Source organism: Polyodon spathula, chromosome 4 (genome assembly GCF_017654505.1).
Source record: "Polyodon spathula isolate WHYD16114869_AA chromosome 4, ASM1765450v1, whole genome shotgun sequence".
NCBI classification, from domain to species: domain Eukaryota; kingdom Metazoa; phylum Chordata; class Actinopteri; order Acipenseriformes; family Polyodontidae; genus Polyodon; species Polyodon spathula.
Genome location: NC_054537.1, coordinates 63,579,748 through 63,600,025, shown reverse-complemented (window position 1 = coordinate 63,600,025; position 20,278 = coordinate 63,579,748). Strand labels below are relative to the sequence as shown.

The 20,278-nt window shown below is 38.0% G+C and overlaps 1 protein-coding gene across 1 annotated transcript; it reads right to left on the bottom strand.

Moving 5' to 3' along the window:
* Positions 1–2,614: 2,614 nt before the first annotated feature.
* On the bottom strand, positions 2,615–16,011 carry LOC121314725 (homocysteine-responsive endoplasmic reticulum-resident ubiquitin-like domain member 2 protein). Its single transcript, XM_041248314.1, has 9 exons — positions 15,619–16,011; positions 14,054–14,454; positions 8,154–8,231; positions 7,750–7,863; positions 6,669–6,826; positions 5,456–5,581; positions 4,711–5,037; positions 4,053–4,158; positions 2,615–3,512 (listed from the first exon to the last, which is right to left on the bottom strand). The coding sequence occupies exons 2-9, from the start codon at positions 14,198–14,200 to the stop codon at positions 3,351–3,353; spliced, it is 1,218 nt and encodes a 405-aa protein (XP_041104248.1). The 5' UTR covers positions 14,201–14,454; positions 15,619–16,011; the 3' UTR covers positions 2,615–3,350.
* Positions 16,012–20,278: the final 4,267 nt, after the last annotated feature.

Here is a 20,278-nt window from a genome sequence, read left to right as displayed (position 1 = left end):
GAAATCCTAAATTAGCCAGTATTTATAAGAACTATGAATCACATGTAACCAAAATGCAATAACCTTTTGAAAACTGCAGCAGTGGTGGAGGAATAGTTGGTGCAGCTGGGGCAACTGCACAGGGGCCCAAACTCTTAGAGGACCCTAGAGGGGTTTGAAAGTTTGGAAAAAAAAGTTCACATCATTGTAAATACCAGTGCCAGTAATTAAGTTTTTATTCTCCCTAGTTTCATCAGGTACTGCTGTTCTCTATTTTTTTTTAAAAAATGGTTAAATTAAAATGATCTTCCTATCTTTTTTTTTTTGTTGTTCTCTTGTAGCTGTCTTTACATGGAGGCTGGTATGAGGCACCATTTTATGTTTCGTTGGCATCTCTTTTTCGAACTCCTCGACCACTTGTACTATAACATAGCGGTCTCTAAATATTACAAAACAGTTTTCTACTGTGTTTATGGAAAGTTCTGGGGTACTGTTCAGCAGTCTTTTGCAGTTATATTCTGCGTGCATGATTCATTCTGTAGTTTGGAAGCTGTTAACAGATTAACATGCCTGTATTTCTGACAGGAAAAAAACAAACAAAAAAAAAACGATTTTCTGTGGGAGAGAATTTCTATGAATTTCTGCGGAATCCTGGAGGGACTGGTGATTCAACTTGTTAGCTTGTGATCAAAAAGAGTGTAGTATTGGAAGTAAAGATGCATGCAAAATGCAACTCAAGTAGTAGAAAAGCTTCTTGTTACACGCAATCGTCTACCGTTTCATATATTCTAACATTTTGAGAATAAACAGTTGACCTGGCATGTTTATAAAAGTATTACATAAAGGTCAGGGCACACAATAAACTCCTGCACCAGGCCCTTCCCTTCCTCTGCCACTGGACTACAGGTATCATCTATGTACTGCTTTCAACATGATGTAAAACAGGTATTATGACACATTGATGCACCCTTTGATTACACAAGGCGTACAATCGCTTTTTGGGAAACTGAAAATGAAATTTTGAATAAAAACATTCAGCTATTAATTTTAGCCGTGTTTTTAGGTCCTTAAAATACCACTCTAAATAACGGGTTAGTTTTAAAACCTCTCAAAAATAAACAAATAAATACATTTTAAATGTGTCAAATCAAGCACAGTCATGTTTGTAGTGTTAATATCCCATTATCTCTGACTTCTGAATAAGTTTTTGGCCATTGGAACATTTCTGTTTTCCTCATAAGGTCAAAAGCATGATCGTTTTTCTTTCGACATTTTCAAACACAGTTCTTATTCAAAAATGTAAATATAATGACAGTAAAATGCAGATGTATCAAATGTCAGAGATTGAAAACACACCGAGCAGAAGATTCATGGAACAGGAGCAAGGGCTGCAAAAGGAATTCTGAAAGAGAAGGAAAAGAACATACAAAGAGGCCAGAGAGGAACACTGGTAGAGATGAAAGCAAGGTTTCCCCCTGACTCAGGGAGATAATTATTATTATTTGTTTATTTAGCAGACACCTTTATCCAAGGTGACTTACAGACTAGGGTGTGTGAACTATGCATCGGCTTACAATAACATCTCGCCAGAAAGATGGAGCACAAGGAGGTTAAGTGACTTGCTCAGGATCACACAATGAGTCAGTGAGTAAGTCGGGATTTGAAACGAGGACCTCCTGGTTACAAGCCATTTTCTTTAACCACTGGACCGTACAGCCTCCTAAGATGCTGCCCCCTCAGAGGTGAGACAAAACTGATTGTCCTCCAAGGCTGGGCGCATGTATGCTGCCCCCAAGAGGAACCTGGAATGATAGAGAGCTTGTTAAGATAGAATTTTCCAGGGGTCCCCTCTGGCTCTCGGAGAATCTACCTCTTGGAGGTTGAGGCCAGCTTGGTTGGGCCCAAGGTTGAGAAGTGATGTCACTCACCCCCAGAGAGAGACCGCTGCAGAGGTGGCACTGCGTTTTGGAGGAGGGGAGAAAGGTGAAAAACACAAAAAACAGACAAGGAGTGTTCGACCCAGGGCTTAAATAAGGAGGTTAACTGATGCATTGACTTGATTGTACCTGCTACCTGAATAACACCCAATGGTTACAATTAAAATGGATTTACACCCTGTACAACATCAAATTGGAGACATTGCTACCCAGTATCCAATATATATGATGTTGAGGAAATAGGTATGAAGACATATCCTGGGCAGTAAAGGGTTAACGCCGCTACTGTCTTGTGCACAGCTTTGAGGACCATTGCTGTATAAGATGGCTCACTTATTTGACCACCTGTTACCAGCCCTGCAGAAAGAGTAAAATACATTATTACCATTAAATAGCTTTATGAATATTATTATAATTATTTTCTAAAAACTGTACCAGCGTCAGGTGATACCTAATAGCAATGGTTAAGGAAATATATTAGGCACCACGGGTCATTCCCCAGTGTAGTCTTTGCTCCAACCGTGTACACTCAAGAGTTACCAGTGTGTTCAAAGCATAGATACTGCCATCTACTGACAAGAGTTTCACTTGCATTTTACTGCTTCCATAACATATGAACTGCTGTGTTATAAGTTACAGTGGAAGCCACAGGGATGTTAATAAACAGATACCCAAAAACACTTCAGATGACAGACCTAGCCCCCCAAAGCATTGTTTTATTGTATCGTTTGAATTGTATACTACAACATGTATGATACAACTAAATGTGATTATAAATCATTCACAGTCTTGATTATTTTACTGAGCTTTCTATTATACATTTTTCCTCTTCATAGTAGGAGTAGGAGTTTTTAAGATTTGAAATATAAATACAAAATTCCCAAATATTCTAGGAGGTCAGTTAACTTTGTACGATTTATAAGCTGGAAAGCATTTGAAGACACAAAAGTTCACCTGGCAGTGTTTGAACCAGTGTTATTAAACTGAAGCTTGAAATATTCAACACCTACATCCTTCATCAATCTATTGCAAAGTTTTTATTTTTTATTTTTATTATTATTGTTGGATGTATATATAAAAAGGTTACTTGGAACAAGATAATTTTACAGAGATGCAGTGCGATATATACAGCTGTTCACATATACAGCCATCACTTTTTCTCCCTTTAATACTGAAAGCAAAAACATTGGTAACACATGCCATTTCAAAAGTCAAAAATAGAAGACAGCAAAGCTTATTTTTTCCCATCATACAAACATTTTGTGTGTCATGATCGAAAGAGAAGTTTCACAGATAAGGAGGGAGATAAAAACCTAAGCAGAAGTGCCTTGCTTTTCTGAATCCATGAACACACTTAATGCCACTTCGTCAGAAGCATGAGTGCAACATAATGCAACTTGTAAACTGTGAAGCTGCTTTCAGGCCTTGCTGCATCTAATTGGCAGCATGGGGTGGCCCTTCAGGGATGAGGGAGGTGAAAAAAGTAGTGATGAAGGAGCATACTGTGGCCAGACATCCAGTATGCGGGGTCATATCGGGGCCTTCCACTGTGTCGTCCCCACTGTCTTCATCTAGTCCATCGTCCATGAGCCGCTCCTGCGATGAACAAGAGATGCACAAGTTTGATCAATTTTACTCTCTTGTTGTCAACAGTACAGCAAGGTATCTTCAAATGTTTTACCCTGAGGAGATTCTTAGAACAGAAATCAACTCTACATTTACAATGTTAAACTTCCTTCTAAAATTCAATACAAACTGTTGTTTCATTAGTTGTATCTTTAATGCAACATTCTGAAGCAATTTTAACCATGTTTCGCCAATAAAAATTGCTGAAAAAATATCCACTAGCTAGTTATTTGAAAAGGTGCCAGAAAACTTTGCCTTGTGCTTTAATGTGCAAAATATTAAAAGATGGTGTTCATAACATCATCGTTATAAGTATGGCTGAAAAGACTGGGTTAAAGGGGGTGTGGTGCCTCGACATGATAGGCAATTATTCACTCTTGAACAGTAGAATAAAAATGAACGCAAAAGGTTTAAATGATTAAAATGTATTTTCAAGACACTTCAGACAAAAGCCCTTCTTCAGCTATGTAGAAAAGCAAAGCAAACAGAGCAGAAAATATATTCTCTTACCATTTCCAGCATCTCCTGATTGTGTTCGGCCTCCTGGTCGTCCTGGTTGACTTCCCCGGGCTGGTTCTGCACATCTGGGTGAAATGGAAACCAGCCAGCCTGGTGCCTGTTGATTGAAAATGAAGTACAGGGTGTATTCAGTTATTATTTGCAAATAGGGGTCAACATCAACACACAACAAGTTTGCATTACTGTACATAACACTGCATTGTTGTTTTAGTAGACTCTACTGTAGTTCATTTATTACAATATAAAGCTGAGCAGCACTGTAAATACTGTTAGTGTGATCTCAAACTAATTAATAACCCATTAACTATTGTACCCAATGACAAATGCTTGGACTCTTTATCCACAGATCAGGTACAGGACACATAGTAGCAATGTGAACACCCAATTTGGACAGCTGCCACTTCTGCTCCATTTACAATGGGCCAATGAGTGCAGTGTACTTCATTGTCACTCAGTCTTAGTTTTCCAGATCCATTGCTTTATAACAGATGGATTATAATGGAAGGTTCTAGTTGTCTCTGTCTGCAGCCCAGTTACCGGTTCAGTAAACACAGCGGATTGATAATACTATGCGTTTCAATAGTTAATACACTGGACCAAGTAAGATTCTGTGGTCTATATTAAAGTATATCGATATGTTTTTACTTACAAGTAAACTAGCAGCATGGCCCCTATCACCATGACAAAGCGGCTAAACGAGGAGTAGAAGTATACGATGCTCAGAAGAATGGCAACTCGGGAGAAGGTATACATCCAGTCTAACCAGTCCCGGTTCAGATCGTCATCGTTGATCACTGGGCCGCCCTGAGCGTTCATCTGGATGTTCTGGTTCACAGGCCTGTTCTCCGGCACAGCTGCGTGGGGCACAACCGGGGGCTCGTTCTGAGGTGGAGGATCGGTGGACTGGGAGGAAGGAGGGAGAGACGGCAGAACAGAATCTGATCCCTGGGACGATGCTGCTGCTGCTGCTGCTCGGCTGGAAGATAAATAACATTATCATTTTTTTTTCTCAGATTCAATTCTGTCTGATTCATAGCGTCACTGTATACATACAAAACATAGTGCAGTTGATTCAGAAGGCTTTGTTGTTAGACAAACTAGTCAAAGAAAATCTATTTCTAATACTGAAGATTAGCTGAAAGATTTAAATTAATTTTTTAAAAAGTGCAGTTTTGATTTCTGTATTACAAATTCTTTCAACACTGCATTCCTTTATAAAAGTTGATATTCTTGAAATTCAACTTTCCTGTATATAAATAAATAAATAAATAAATAAACAAACTTTTTAAGTTATATAATTATGCTATGGTAAAGAAAACACACACACACACCATAGAAAGAAATAGATAAACCAGTAAGTAGAAAAATACAAAATGTCTCTTAAAACCACTTACAACTGCATGTAGTAATGGCGTGCATACATTTGCTGCCACCACAACATTTGTATTGGACTGTATAAAGGGTACATGGGAAGCCCAGCAGGAATGCCATGCTGCATGGGAACTGGGTTACCCAGATGTCTGAAGGAGAAAAAAAAAAAGAATAAATTCAAACAGGCATACATGACAAACAAATAGGGATTCTGATTTTCGGTTTTTATAAATGTCATTTTTCGGTGCTTCTTTTTTTTTTTTTGCTATTTTCGAGTTCCATATGTAAATCTTTTTTTTTCTTCGTTTTTTCAGGACTCGCTTTTATAAACTGTATGTAATTATGTTTTCTGGTTGCTTTCGTTTTTTTTCTGTCACAATATTTATAGTAACTTGACAGTACTTGCACACTTTTTCAATTGTACCTTATCTCCTTTGCTGTCTTCCACAATTAAATCTTTATGGTCACAGGCATATTTTTCTGGGATTTTTGTGTATTTAGGCTTTTTTTTTTTTTTTTTTTTTTTTTTTTTTTTCACCACAATTTGCAATTCTGTTTTAAATTCTGTTTTAAACGAGCAGCATGTAAATACTCTCTCTCGAACTGTAATATAGGTTTAAATCTCGCGAGCAAGAACAATCCTCCGTTTCTTGTCATCTCGTTTGAAATCTCACAAGCGTATTACAACACTCCAGTAGAAATGCAGGAATTTGCTGTCACTCAGAGTGGGTTTAAGTATTCAGAACGAATCAATGCGAGATACAAGTCAGGAAGAAGGGACACTGCCCAACTGCACAGCACAACATTTTTTTTTGCAGGTTATTTTTTTCACTGAGAAAGGGGTAAAGTCAATGTGAATTGAGTAACCACTTCCAGTGTTTTTCCGGTGTTAATTGGATATAATCGATTTCCTTTTTTTGTATTGGGTGTTTTTTCAGTTAAAACCAAAAATCAGAAGCCCTGATTATAAACAAACTTTATAATACTCACAATTACATGTTTGGTATTCTTGTTACCATCAACTCCTAGTCCATGCTAGAATTTTATTCAGGAACAGAATGACACTTTCAATAAGTCTAATGAGGTTATGTACGCAGTGCCAAACAGATTACTGCCACCTTAAATTAAACATCTATTTAACAACTTTAAACTTTTCTTCAATTAAGCCCTTCTCCATAAAATTTGCATAACAAGAAACTGAAGTCCCAGAACAACATGCAACCTTAAATGACATACCCTTGCATAAAGTCTGGAGACGCATCACTCAGCTCAGGGTTGGTTTGCTGCTGCTGACTATTCCGATGCCTCAGACCCTCTGTATTTGTACTTGCAGACACTGGCAACGTTTCTTGGGTTTGAGATGAAGCAGGAGTATGCGTTCCCGATTCCAAGTTCTGCATTTGAAATTGAATATTCATCATTTAAAAAAAAAAAAAAAAATCCACCACATGGGAACTAATTTCTAATCGGGTCAGACGACAAAGTCTGACGATACCAAAAAAAAGGTCAACCTATTTAAAGGATGAATGGCGAGCATGGCGAGAATCTTCCCTGGCTTCGGAAGAGCAGGAACAGCAAGGAATATCAATGGATACTTTAAAAGACTGTGCAAAACTATGGATGTAAAATAAGTAGGAAGGAATTTTACTTCACTTTAAGATAAAAATCTAAAAAATTGATAAAACTTCCATAAAAATTTGCCAACCCTGCAACAGAATAAACAGGTAATACACACATAATTTTTTTTTTAGTATTACATGCAGGACAGCCTCTATAATATTGGTACTTTTATTAAAAATGTGCACGGATGAATCTACCAATGAATCAACTAATGTCCATAAATTAACCGATCAAAAATCTGAGTGACAGCCCTAATATCAATACTTTAGTGTGTATGTATGTATGTATGTATGTATTTATTTATTTATTTAAATTTTTTACTTTGTGAAGTTAAAATGTTATTTTTTAGCGGTTCTTTGCTTAGAAAATACTAACCAGGGTTGTCAGTGTACATCAGAATGTAATATAAAGAGCCTGTGTGTATGTATATATGATTTAAATGCTTACACCTGCATAGCATTTAAATATTCCTAAAAACATTCCAAAAGCACAATCCTAATAAATACATAGAGACAATTAATCAAAAAATATCACTAAAAACAATACGATTCTATTGAAACACTTGTTTATCTAAATTTAGTTTCGTCAGTATTACTGATCATTTAAAAGACACCTTTAAAAACAGGCCCTTTACTAGGAGTGCAGTTATTAAAGCTTCTAAAAAACAGCAATTATAAAGCAGCAAGAGATTACTTACTGTTGGGCCGAGAGATGCTGGTGCCATCGTTTTCATGTTACTGCCACCATGCTCTGGTGATCCAGGTGGGGTCCGCGAGGCACACACTAAGTGAACCATGTGATACTCATCATGCTATAAATTAAAATAAAAGTATACAAAGAATATCACTACGGAGCACAGTAAAACATATTTTTTAAAATCTGAGACTGAACTGTCAGTTAAAAGAAATGTTTTGGTGTACTTTCTCCATCCAAAGAAAAATCCAATTTATTATCTTAGATGATACAGGCCATTAATAATGTGATCATTAAGACCAAGGCAACTTCAGCACTGAAGGCACACCTGCAGTTCACAGTCAGACATCCAACAAGGTGGACACGAGTCTCTCCAATTAGAACACAAATAATACAATCATGCCTTACCCTTCTGAAGACATCTCTCAACTGAAGATGGTCCAGAAGAAGTCTGCCAGAATAGACTAGTCTTTGATCCTTTGACGCCTAAGATAAACAAACAAATAAATGACCAACATCAACATTATATTTTATATGCATACTTCTTACCTTTACAGGAATGTATACAGAAACACAGTTGTCAATGGTTTGGATTAACCTTTTAATTTGTATTGATAATATACATTTATTTTTATAGCCATTACCAATACTGAAAGTTGGCGGATACAATTTGTCCCAAATCAGGGATCTTTAGTCGATATATATATATATATATATATATATATATATATATATATATATATATATATATATATATATATATATATTCACTTTCCTTCTTCACCAGATAGTTCTTGCACAACTTTGAGGTGTGTTTCGGGTCATTATCTTGCTGAAGAATGAAGGGCTGCCCAACTAGCCGTATCCTGATGGAATGGCATGCCTCTGAAGTATGCTATGATAACCATGCTGGTTGAGCTTGCCATGAACTTGGTAAAGATCACCAACTACGTCACCAGCAAAGCAACCCCAGACCATGACACTGCCTCCTCCATGCTTGACAGTGGGAACCACACATGCAGAACTCAGGCGCTCACCTTCTCTGCATCTTACAAATACTCGGCGGCTGGACACAAATATTTCAAATGTTGACTCATCGGTCCATAAGACCGACTTCCACTCCTCAAACGTCCAGTTTCTGTGTTTTTTGGCCCAGGCAAGTCTCTTCCTCTTATTCTGCACTCTTAACGGTTTCTTTGCAGCAATTCTGCCAGTTACGCCAGCTTCACTCAATCTCCTCTGAACAGTTGATGCTGAAACATCTGTACTTCTAGTAGCATTTAGCTGAGCTTGTATTTCAGGGGCAGTTAATCTCCGATTTCGCAGACTTGTGACTCGAATGAACTTGTTCTCCGATTTTGAGGTCACCCTTGGCCTGCCTGATCTTGTTCGGTCCTCATGAGTGTCAGTTTCTTCAAATCGTTTGACGGTCTTGGCCACAGCAGTTATAGACACTTGCAAAGTTCTTGCGATTTGTCTTAAAGATTGACCTTCATTTCTTAAAGTAATTACAGACTGTCTTTTTTCTTTGCTTAACTGAGCGTATTTTGCCATTTTCTGCTCCCTTATGTTCAGGAATGACAAACTTGTGCCTATGCTACCTATATTTATAGTTATCATGGACCCTCACCTGTTAACAAGAATTGGTGACAAAAGTATAATTAGGTAACATGCTAGTTAACTCAGAGAACATCTAACAAAGACACTTTTATACTTGGGCCAGTGTTCTAACACCTTGTTATACACATTTCAGACTTTTAACTGACTTGGGCTTCAGACTGAAATCCCCTTGCTTTGGGTGACCATTTCATTGAAATTGACAAGATTTACATTTTCATTTAAAAATTAAATTTTTGAATGCAGTTCACTTATGATTATCAACTTATATAAGTACACGTGTCATATAATGAAATACTAAGTGTTTATAGACAAGTTTATTCAGTTAAAAGCACAGATAATCATAAAAAACCTGGTTTCAAGCAGATGTACTCAAACTTTTGACTGGTACTGTATATATATAATGAATGAGAGAGAGAGAGAGAGAGAGAGAGAGGAGATAGATATGGGTCATTCCATGCCAACTCAACCAGTGCTGTTGCCCGTCTGTCTCAGATTTTCCTAGAAAAATTCACCTGGGAGTTTTCAGACACGCTGAGTTCAGAAATGATAGCCATTCAATTTTTTATTTTTTTTTTGTGACCTTGTAAAGGTCAACCTACAGTGAGAAAGGGACCATGACCTGAAAAATCACCCTGGGTACAATTAAGGTGCTACCATCATGTGTAGCACCTTGTTCTACTCGTAACGAATAGGGCTTTTCAGCAAGAAATACTAGGAGCACCCTACTCACTTCAGGCAAATTGCAAGATGAAGGGTAACCTACGAGTTTTATTCGAACTTCAGCCTAACCCTTTACCCTGTAGGGGATGTGGGTCCTAAAATGTACTGCAAGTACTGCTGTAAGAACCTTAGGAACCAGTCTTCCAAATTAACAAATATACATGACTTATTTATACTATTCTTATATCTCTTATATCTCTTATATATCAGTTTGAACCACATTTATACACTAATAGTTTTTATACATTGCAATTGTCTTTAAATTGTTTTCCAGGACCCCTTGTAAACGAGGCCTTGATCACAATGGGTAACTCTCCTGGTTAAATAAATAAATATAAATTAAAATATGGTTCAGTGCCACAACCACCTTTGAGCTGTATTTGAGTTCTTCAGTGTACCCAGTACTAGAACAGGGTTTTTGAAAGCCTACATGGGGACTTTTTTCAACTCCAGAGTTTACCACGGCTTGTCAGTTTCTCAAAGTCGGAATTATAGTAGGTCGCACCATATCTGCACTAGTCTTCATCATGGCAACGGAAGTCATTATTAGGGCATCTCCACTGGCACATCTGAACTGTGAGGGCTCAGTACGGTACAGGTAAGGGCGGTTCTCCACTGGCTATTTGTTGAGCTGAGCAAGAACCAAAACGTGAAACTCTGGCCTCACAAGACATCCGAATCTGGCTGCAAGCCAAGTCGAACCAGGGGCGAGTTAAGGATTTTCATCATTACGTTGCGTCAGTAAGTACACTCCACAAAGAAACAACAAACTACATGCCGGGCAGCGAGGGCAATGAGAGAAAAGTACAGCTTTGGGATGCCAAGGAAGTGCAGGCTCTGGTTTCTTTGTGGGCAGATAGACGAAGACCTGCTGTCTTGCGTCAGAAATGAGAAAGTTTAAATTTCTGATATGAGCATAAACCGTGGGTATGGCACACATAATTCACACAATCAACAATTTCTCATCCTTCACCTTTATTATATTAATAAAGAAATTATAAACTTATTCACAAAAATATAGTAAAACTAAATACAGCTGTACGACACATACAACTACGGCTTTCACTGCAATATAATCAGTAAAAGTTGCGGACTATAAAGAAATTCCTGAACATATTTATAAAATATAGCAATACAAGATACAGCTGTACTATTGGTCTATTAATTTTTGAACACCATTTGTTTGCGCAACTTCTGGCAAACTGCGTTAATTAGCAAAATAGCAACTGTATTCGCTGTGTGTGATGTCATTAGTACGGCTGAGCTCTGCAGTGGAAAAACAACCCAGGCTACCCTTAACCGCATCGTGAGGGCTCAGTGCGGCCCCGGCGTGGCATGATTCTACAGTGGCAAAGTGGTCTCCGCTCATCTTGAGGAATTCAAGTGCATTAACGTTCGACTGGAAATTACACTGATGGAATCCCAAGACGAGGTGTTTAAGGGAGGTAGCACCCGTAATGAGAACTAAGAGAAAGTCGTCAGCAAAAGGTCCCAGGCTAAGCAGGGAGAATGGATGCGATGAGAGAATGTGGAACAGTAAGATTGGCTGGCGAGAACTGGGAACAATGGAATAGAGGAGCATCAACTTCCTAATCAGGTCCACATAGGATGTAGAATGTGTGGGTAGGGGAAAACCCTGTATGTCCTTTGATTTCATCACCAGTCTCACATCTCCAATGTTTCTTTACATTATGGTGCTCTATTTTTACCAACATCTGCAATAAGCTTGGAATGATGAAGAGGTTTGCTGATATTGCAGTGAACGTGTCAACAGAGCAGTTTCCCAAGAAAAACATGTCAATTGTGAAATGCGAAACACTGACTCAATTTCATTATTTCCACCTTTACATTCACCTACGCTATGTGCAACCTTACACAAGGGCTTCATCTAGTAACTATGTCACGTCATTAAACACAATAGCATTTATGTACAGTATAGGATGTTTTCAGTTTGGTGCATGTAGATTTTAGAACAATTTAACTTCACCAGTGTTTCGTCTCACTGGCCCTCCTGTCATTTTCAAAAAGAAAAAAAAGGGGGGTTAAAGTCATAAATACCTTTATAACACTGGTCTCTGCTTAACGGTAGTGGTTTTTCTGCTAAATGCTGAGCTATCAGTGTTAAACAAAAAAGAGAAAGGGCAAGCACTTTGCGCTGTACAATACATGGCTTGTCACCAGCAATTGTAAATAAAAACAAATCTACTCCTAGCATTTGTTCAGCAGGAGAGGTAAACTTTTTGTTTTAGCTATTTTTATAAATATTAAGATTCAATTTAGTTGGTCATTCATTCAAATGTACTACAATTAACGTAAGCATTAAATTAGGTCAAGCATGAGACTCGTGTGAGCAATAAACACTTAAGGGCCAATGCACATCGGACACAAAAAAAAAGCCTATGCAGAATTAAGATTGTGTAATTTGCTTCACCTGTGCTGTGCATTAGTTCATTTCAAAAAACATTTTCTCTGTTGGCCCCAATGTCAAATGGCCTACCCACAAGTGCAGCTCAGTACATAATTATTACCATGAACTAGGGTAATAAGTAAATAGTAAAACCAATCTATATAATTGTGTAGCAGTACTGTGTTGTAAACAGTTATTTTGCATTTCCCAATTAGTTAGATGGGTTTAATTGTTATTTTAAATGTATGTTTAAGATATGGGATAGCTACTGCACACATACTGAGGAAATGGCGCATGGTTGTACTTAAACTCCTACCGTGTTTTATTGCCAAAAGTTTTGCATCACCCTATAGATGAACACATTTTGCTTCATAAAGTCGGATGAAACCTGCTGATATTACATTAACATATTGAATTACATACCACTTTGTAGTTTTCCCATATACAGTACTTAACAAAAAACTGAAGTGACATTTCGAAATCGAAATGTCAAAAACAAAACAAAAAAAAACTGCATGTCAAGAATTGTATAGATTTAAATAGAGATGCCATTTCTAATAGGGAAAAGGCCCAATGATTCTCAATAAAGTCCTTAAAGAAGTGTGAATTAAGGGTTTAAAAAAAGGCACCTCCTTACCTATTTTTAGCACTAGCAATATGATCACAATCCCCCCTCCTCCTTTTTTCTTATGATCTTTTGTTTTATTTATAACTTTAGTAGAATCTGGAGATATTTCAAATATAATGCTATAGATAAAATGTGCTGCTGCTTCCACATAATCACTTCCCATGTTACAAATGAAACTCACTCCAGTGGTCTAACTGCAAACAAACCATGTTGATGGCACATTTGCTATGAATAAACAACCAGTAGTTCCCCAAAACAAAAAAGCTAAATCTGAGGCATGACGACGTATTTTAAAACACTCCTTTATTTTATTAAGTCAAGTCAATACAAATCATTTCGTTTTGCTTTTCAGATTTGGATGTTGTCTGACTCATGGAAATAGAGGTCACTTTTAAAATTTGATAAACAAGCTGCGATTCAGAAAAAACATTTTTGGTTAATCCTAAACATAAGCAATATGTGCGCTAAAGGAAAACCCAAAAGGAACACATTCTCATGTCAGTGTCAGCTACTGCCACAAACCCCCTCCTACAGTAGCTATTTTTTTTACACAGCTAATCGAATCTCTAATCAGATTTGAAGTGACAGAAATATTAAGACTAGCTGATAACTTTTGTTAATTATAAATGTATAACTATTTGGGACTGGAAGATTGGGACGTTCTGGGAGTAACCTTGCTTGCTAGCAATATGGACCAACACAAATACCATTGGCTGATGTTTAAAGTAAATTTAAATCAATTAAAACAATTAACTGCAAAAAAACTGCATCAAGGAAATTGTTTATTTTTCTAGTTAAATGGCAAAGAGATACAGCATTGTTCTTGTGATCTTGTGTGATGATTTCACCAAGCTACAGTTGATGGACACTGTGTACTACAGTGAATGCCATGACAATTAAATATTCAGCATTGTACTTAGAACACCTACTTACCGGCTTGCTTGGATACACATCTGAAAGGTGCGTTTTCAATTTTTCAACTGTCCAGTTCAAAAAACACTTTATTGTCTGATCATCGTATTTTTGGTTTGGAGCCTTGATGACTAAGGTCACTGAACTGTCAACTGCACTTTGGTCCATGTTTCATAATAATGACAACAGTCTTTTCATGCAAAGGTGGATAAGGCCCAACAAAACAAAATTTGGATCTGTTCCCACACACTTTCCAGTTTTAGTTGCAAGATGGAGCTGGACAACAATCCTGTCGCACTGTGAATGTTGAGATGATGAATGTTCATCCACTTTCTTTTTTTTTTTTTTTTTTTTGAGGTTTTCTTCCAGGCTCTGGCAAACACAAACTGTGTGTGGGTGTTGCAATTGCCACTGGAAAATTTCTGCAAGATACAGAATGAAGCAAATTCCATAATTAAAAAAATAATAAAACACTACATATCATTCACTAATAGACAATAATTCCCTTTTGACATGAAAATGGAACTTCAGTGGCATAAAAAAGGGTGTGCATGCATATATATATATATATATATACACATTAACCGAATATTCGAACGAACATCTGATTTTTGTATCGGAACACAAGTCAAAAACCATTTGTTGTAATATTCGGCCAGGCACTAATTACAAGGGTGTGAGTGTGTGTATGTATATGTATGTGTGTGTATATATATGTATATATATATATATATATATATATATATATATATATATATATATATATATATATATATATATATATATATATATATATATGCTTTACGAATTGTTTAGTTTACGTCATTGTTACCATTGGTAATAAAAAACTGTTAAACTGACAGGAGCTGTGCAACCTCTCCAACCACCCATACAATCACTTTGATGAAGTTCAACGTGTCTGTGCTTAAGGGACAACAATGGCAAACAACAAACCAGTGTGCTTGTACTCTTGGCTTATGGTACAAAATAAATAAATATATAAATAAATAAACAGCTGTTAATGCTTATCACCAGATTACCTTGGCATGACATGTGCAAACTGGTCTTCACTCAAACCAGATAGCACATATTTTTTTATGGTATTTATGGTACCGGTATATTGGGGTGGGGGGTATCCCGTTTCTAGTGAAACACTGGCAATGTACATTCGCCACGGTAAACACTAATACAAATATAACGCACTGTAGTATTCTATATCCATGTCTGATGTCTTGACTGAAAGTAGAAACCTAGGTGTTATTTGGGACGCTTCCCTCTCGTATTCTCAACACATCTCAGTGATTGTGCATTACCATGGTATATATATATATATATATATATATATATATATATATATATATATATATATATATATATCTTATATATATACCACACATACACACACACACACACACACACACACACAGAAATAAAACACAAAGCTATAAATAATGTAATATACGGGTACTTAGTTGCATATAAAGCGGAGCCGACTCCAAACATAACCTCCTAAATGACATCTCGAGCTCAAACCGACAGACCATCAAACAACGGTAACCTCTAAGTAATAGCGGGTACTTAATTACCTTTAATTTTAGTCTCCCCAGCCCAACATCTCAGGGGTTTCTTTAAAAGGCCATACCAGCCAGCTTATCTGCCTGCAGATCTTGTCAGTGTTGTCAAAGCTCTTCTATGCACAAGATAGTCTACTCCGCTGATTAAACATTGGAGCTTCCGTAGGTGCCTAAGCGGTGGATCATGGGAATATAAAGAGTTCCGGGAGCTCGTTTCCCCCTCTTTATATAATGTAAAATCTGCCTCAATTCCCATTCCAAGCCTTCTCTTTTTAAAGCGATTGCATTTTTAAACACGATTCACCGAGATTTATTTAGCGACACCCCTCCTTGACACATACATATTATTATTCCTACGATCGATGTTTTCACCTGGCCTGACAAGACCTCTTTATCGCCGAAGTGCTGTCAGAAATTGCCACTTGCATGCATATTCATGAGCAGTCAAGACTGGGGCGTGGTTTGGTAGCGGCTAGATTAGGCTTATTATTATTATTATTATTATTATTATTATTATTATTATTATTATTATTATTATTATTACTACTACTACTACTACAAATAGTAGTAAAGCCTCAGAGGTGTTCCTCAGTTAATTGTGGCAACACAGTAAAATAAATACATAAAAAAAAGTTGTCTTTATCAGAGTGGCTAGTATGTAGTAAATGGCATACTGTATAAATTATATATCTGTTTTTAATGTTTATATGTACAAATTGACATAATGTCTGATGATCTGAATTCTGATAAATATAAATTGTTTCTGACAAAATAGAGCAATACATAAAATGAAAATTAAGATGGATACTAAAGTTGTGAATATGCCTTATTATTAAAAATACAGTGTCTATTAAAAATGCATTGTCTATTTATTGTCTGTATCTATTAATTAATAGCAACTGCTTCATTTAAAAATATGTATTCCTTTAGAAGCTTGTGATAGGTTGAACTTGAAGTCTGTTTCATATCCTTATATGTGTTGTTGACACATTATTAAGTGTCTATTATTAAAAATACTGTTTATTTTTATGTCTTATTAATGAAAGCAACTACTTCATTTAAAAATATGCAAATTGACATTTCTTTTAAATTATCAGCTTGTATTACGGTTACCGTTGCAGTTTTGAATACTCTAACAATAGTAGTTCTTAATGTATTGTAGCGATCTCGATTAATGCAGGCAGGTGGATCACACAGGGCCTGCAATCCACACACAGGTGGAGGGCCGACGCGAACCTGGGACCTCTTGCACTAAAGCATAGCACCGATACCGCTCTACAAAAGAGCCAGCTCCTTTGCAAGGAACTTTGTCGGGCTTATGTCTTCGTGTGTGATTCCGTCACCTGCCAGCACTGCTGCTGCCTTCCCCCGTGCATGCTACAATCTCCCTTGCCAGCCTCAAGTCTGCCCCAGACTTGCACACCAGGCTACAGTCTGACGAGTGCATGCCACTTCTCACACCAATGTAGCGATCTCGGTTAATGCAGGCAGGTGCATCGCACAGGGCAAAGCAAGTCTTGCCCTGTGTGATGCGCCAGCCTGCGTTAACTGGGATTGCTACATTATTTTATGTTTTACTTATATCCTCTTTATATTTGATTTATGGATATCAAAAGATCTTCCCGCGGGAAAATGAAAAGGGAGATATTACTATTTTTTTTCAATATTGCCACAACCTCCATGGCATTAAACTGCAGTACTAGGACACAGCACACAGGATCATCCCCTAGAAAGTGTCCCGAGGGCATCAGATGATTTTTAGTAGTTAGGTTTAGGGTTAGGTATTGGGTTTGAGGTTAGATTTTAGAGACAGGGTGTATTGATTTCATAGAGGTGCAGAGTTCTGGAAGGGGATATTCCTTTATGCTGCCCATGAGACCAAAATGATCACGTGACCATTCAGATGTTCTTGACGATCGTCTGTGTGACAGCAGCGGGTCAGGAAAATTACCTGCGCCTACGGAGTAGCTACATAAAATGGAGCTCTGCAAGAGAACAGACGCAAATGTAAACAACAAAGAAGTTCTGAAAAGTCAAGAGAGGAATATAAAAACAATTGCAGTTATGTTTAAATGAACAATTAAACATAAAAGGGTTTATTTTCTAACCACATATAAAGCACTACAAAAAACTATAATAAAACAAACATTTCAAAAGAAACTAGTGTGTAAACAGGTATATGTACATACACAACTGTAAAAACAAAATTATTTTTTTAATTTAAAAAGAAAGTAACATATGTTTTATCTTGCATATGCTGTCCAGTGGTTAAAGAAAATGGGCTTGTAACCAGGGTCCCCAGTTCAAATCTCAGTTCAGTCACTGACTCACTGTGTGACCCCGAGTAAGCCACTTCACACTCAGTACCAGTTGGAAATTTTGGCAAGCTGTGTCAGCAACAGATTAGTTTTATGGAGCTGTTTCAATTCAGAATACTGCATTAGTTTATCATCTCATGATACTTTAAATAACATAGTAGCCATGACCTATCTACACACTGTAAGGAGTTTACATTTAACCTTAAGGAGAGGTCAAAGGTCACAAATTAGGTAATGTTTGAATACAGCATATATGGGTTCCTATCTGTGTTATATAGTAACCATAAGCTTATCTGCACTCTGTAAGGAGTTCTAAGTTAGTTTTGCATTTGAGGTTAAGGAGAGGTCATTGGTCATGGTCAAGGCAATTTTTGAATAGAGCATACATGGGCTCCTATATTTGTTTCATAGTAACCATGGCCCTATCTGCACTCTGTAAGGAGTTATAGGCTAGTTTTGCATTTGACCGAAGATTTTGAAAGGTTTTTAAAGAAATGCGTCAGATGACCATATTGGTTTACGAACACCATTTTTGAAAAAGTCAGTTGTATTATAACAGGGATGATAAACTAAACCATGTTCAGCTGAAGCAGTTTTAAATTTAAGAATGAAACGTAGAACTGACTGCCATCATTTTTTATGAAAGAACACCATTTTGCCATATTTGAATCCCACTATCCCCAGGATGACACCTACCAAGTTAGGTGTTAGTTGGTTAACAGAAGCAGTTTGATGTTTGGGCATGTTTTGGTGAATTTGTGCAGCCATTTTTGTAATAAAATTTCACTTCGCAAATTTGAAGTGGGTTTGGTTGCTGATGATCAATTGGTTCACCGATTCCCAAGAAGATGATTTTGAAAGGTTTTTCCAAAAAAAAAAATGCGTCAGGCTGCCATCTTGGTTGATGCAAGAGGGCAATTTCTTTTGCATCTGAACTATAATCTACATAAGATGATACCTTTCATGTTGATTGGTTACACCGTGTGCGAACAGAAGCAGTTTTGGAAGAAAAAAATGACAACTTCCTCCCCTCACTGCCTACCCCAACTGTCCTGTTAGGTGATTTCAATATCCATTTCTCCAACCCCACCCACTCTGCTGGATTCCTTTCTCTCCTTCACTCCTTCAACTCTGGATCTCTGATCATTATTTTCTCTGTCTCTCCCCTCTCTCCCTGCTCCACCTACCCCCACTGTCACCTCACACCGTAACCTCCGCTCCTCTCCCCCTCTGTCCTTGCCTCCCTGCTCTCTCTCACCTCCCTCCTATCGACTCCTTCTCCGAACTCTGTATACTCTGCTACCATCACCCTCTTTTCCTTCCTCATGTCCTCCCTTGACTCCCTCTGTCCTGTCACCTCCTGACCGGCCTGCAGCTCCCCTCCCAAACCCTGGCTCTCCTCTCTGTTCCGCTCAGCAAGAACCAAACTGCGCTCTGCTGAAAAGAAATGGAAGAGAACCAAATTCCCTGCTGCTCTAAATCTCTACCACTCTCTCCTGTAAACGCTTCTATTTCCAATCTATTATCCAATCCTCCACTAACAACCCTCGGAAACTATTCTCTACATTCTCCCTCCTCAACCACTCCCCCCTGCTCCCTCCTCTGTTTCCGCTGATGACTTTGCCTCTTTTTTCTCATCTAAAATCTCTGATATCCACATACTCTTTAACACCTCTCAATCCCCCTCACCCACCCCCTCCCACTCCTAGTCTAACAGCCTCTGTCTCCCCTACTAACTCACCCTCCTTCTCTTCCTTCTTTCCCCTTTCAGACTCTGACCTCCACTCCCTCCTCCAGGGCCACAAACCCACCACGTGTGCCCTGGATCCCATTCCCACTCACATCTTTCAAGCTGCTGCTCTTGCTCTACTCCCCTTCGTCTCCTCCCTTCTTAACACATCTCTCCTCTCTGGCCTCTTTCCCCCTACTCAAAAAACTTACTGACCCCACCTCCCTCCAGAACTACTCCAAAACTACCGTCCTGTCTTCCTCTCTAAAACCCTTGAGCGAGGAGTACACTGCCAGCTCTCTGCTCGACCCTCTTCAATCTGGTTTCAGCTCTGCCCACTCCACTGAAACGGCTTTCCTGTCTGTCATTAACTCGTTAAATTCTGCCCATGCTGCCTCTCTATGTCCTAATTCTCCGTGATCTCTCTGCTGCCTTTGACACTGTCGATGACTCTATTCTCCTATCCTCTCTCGCTGACCTGGGAATGTCCAGCACTGCTCTGGCCTGGTTCTCCTCTTACCTCTCCGACCGCACCTACCAGGTAACTTGGCGTGGCTCAACGTCCACACCTCACCCTCTCTCAACAGGAGTCCCCTAAGAATCAGTCTTGTGTCCTTTCCTGTTA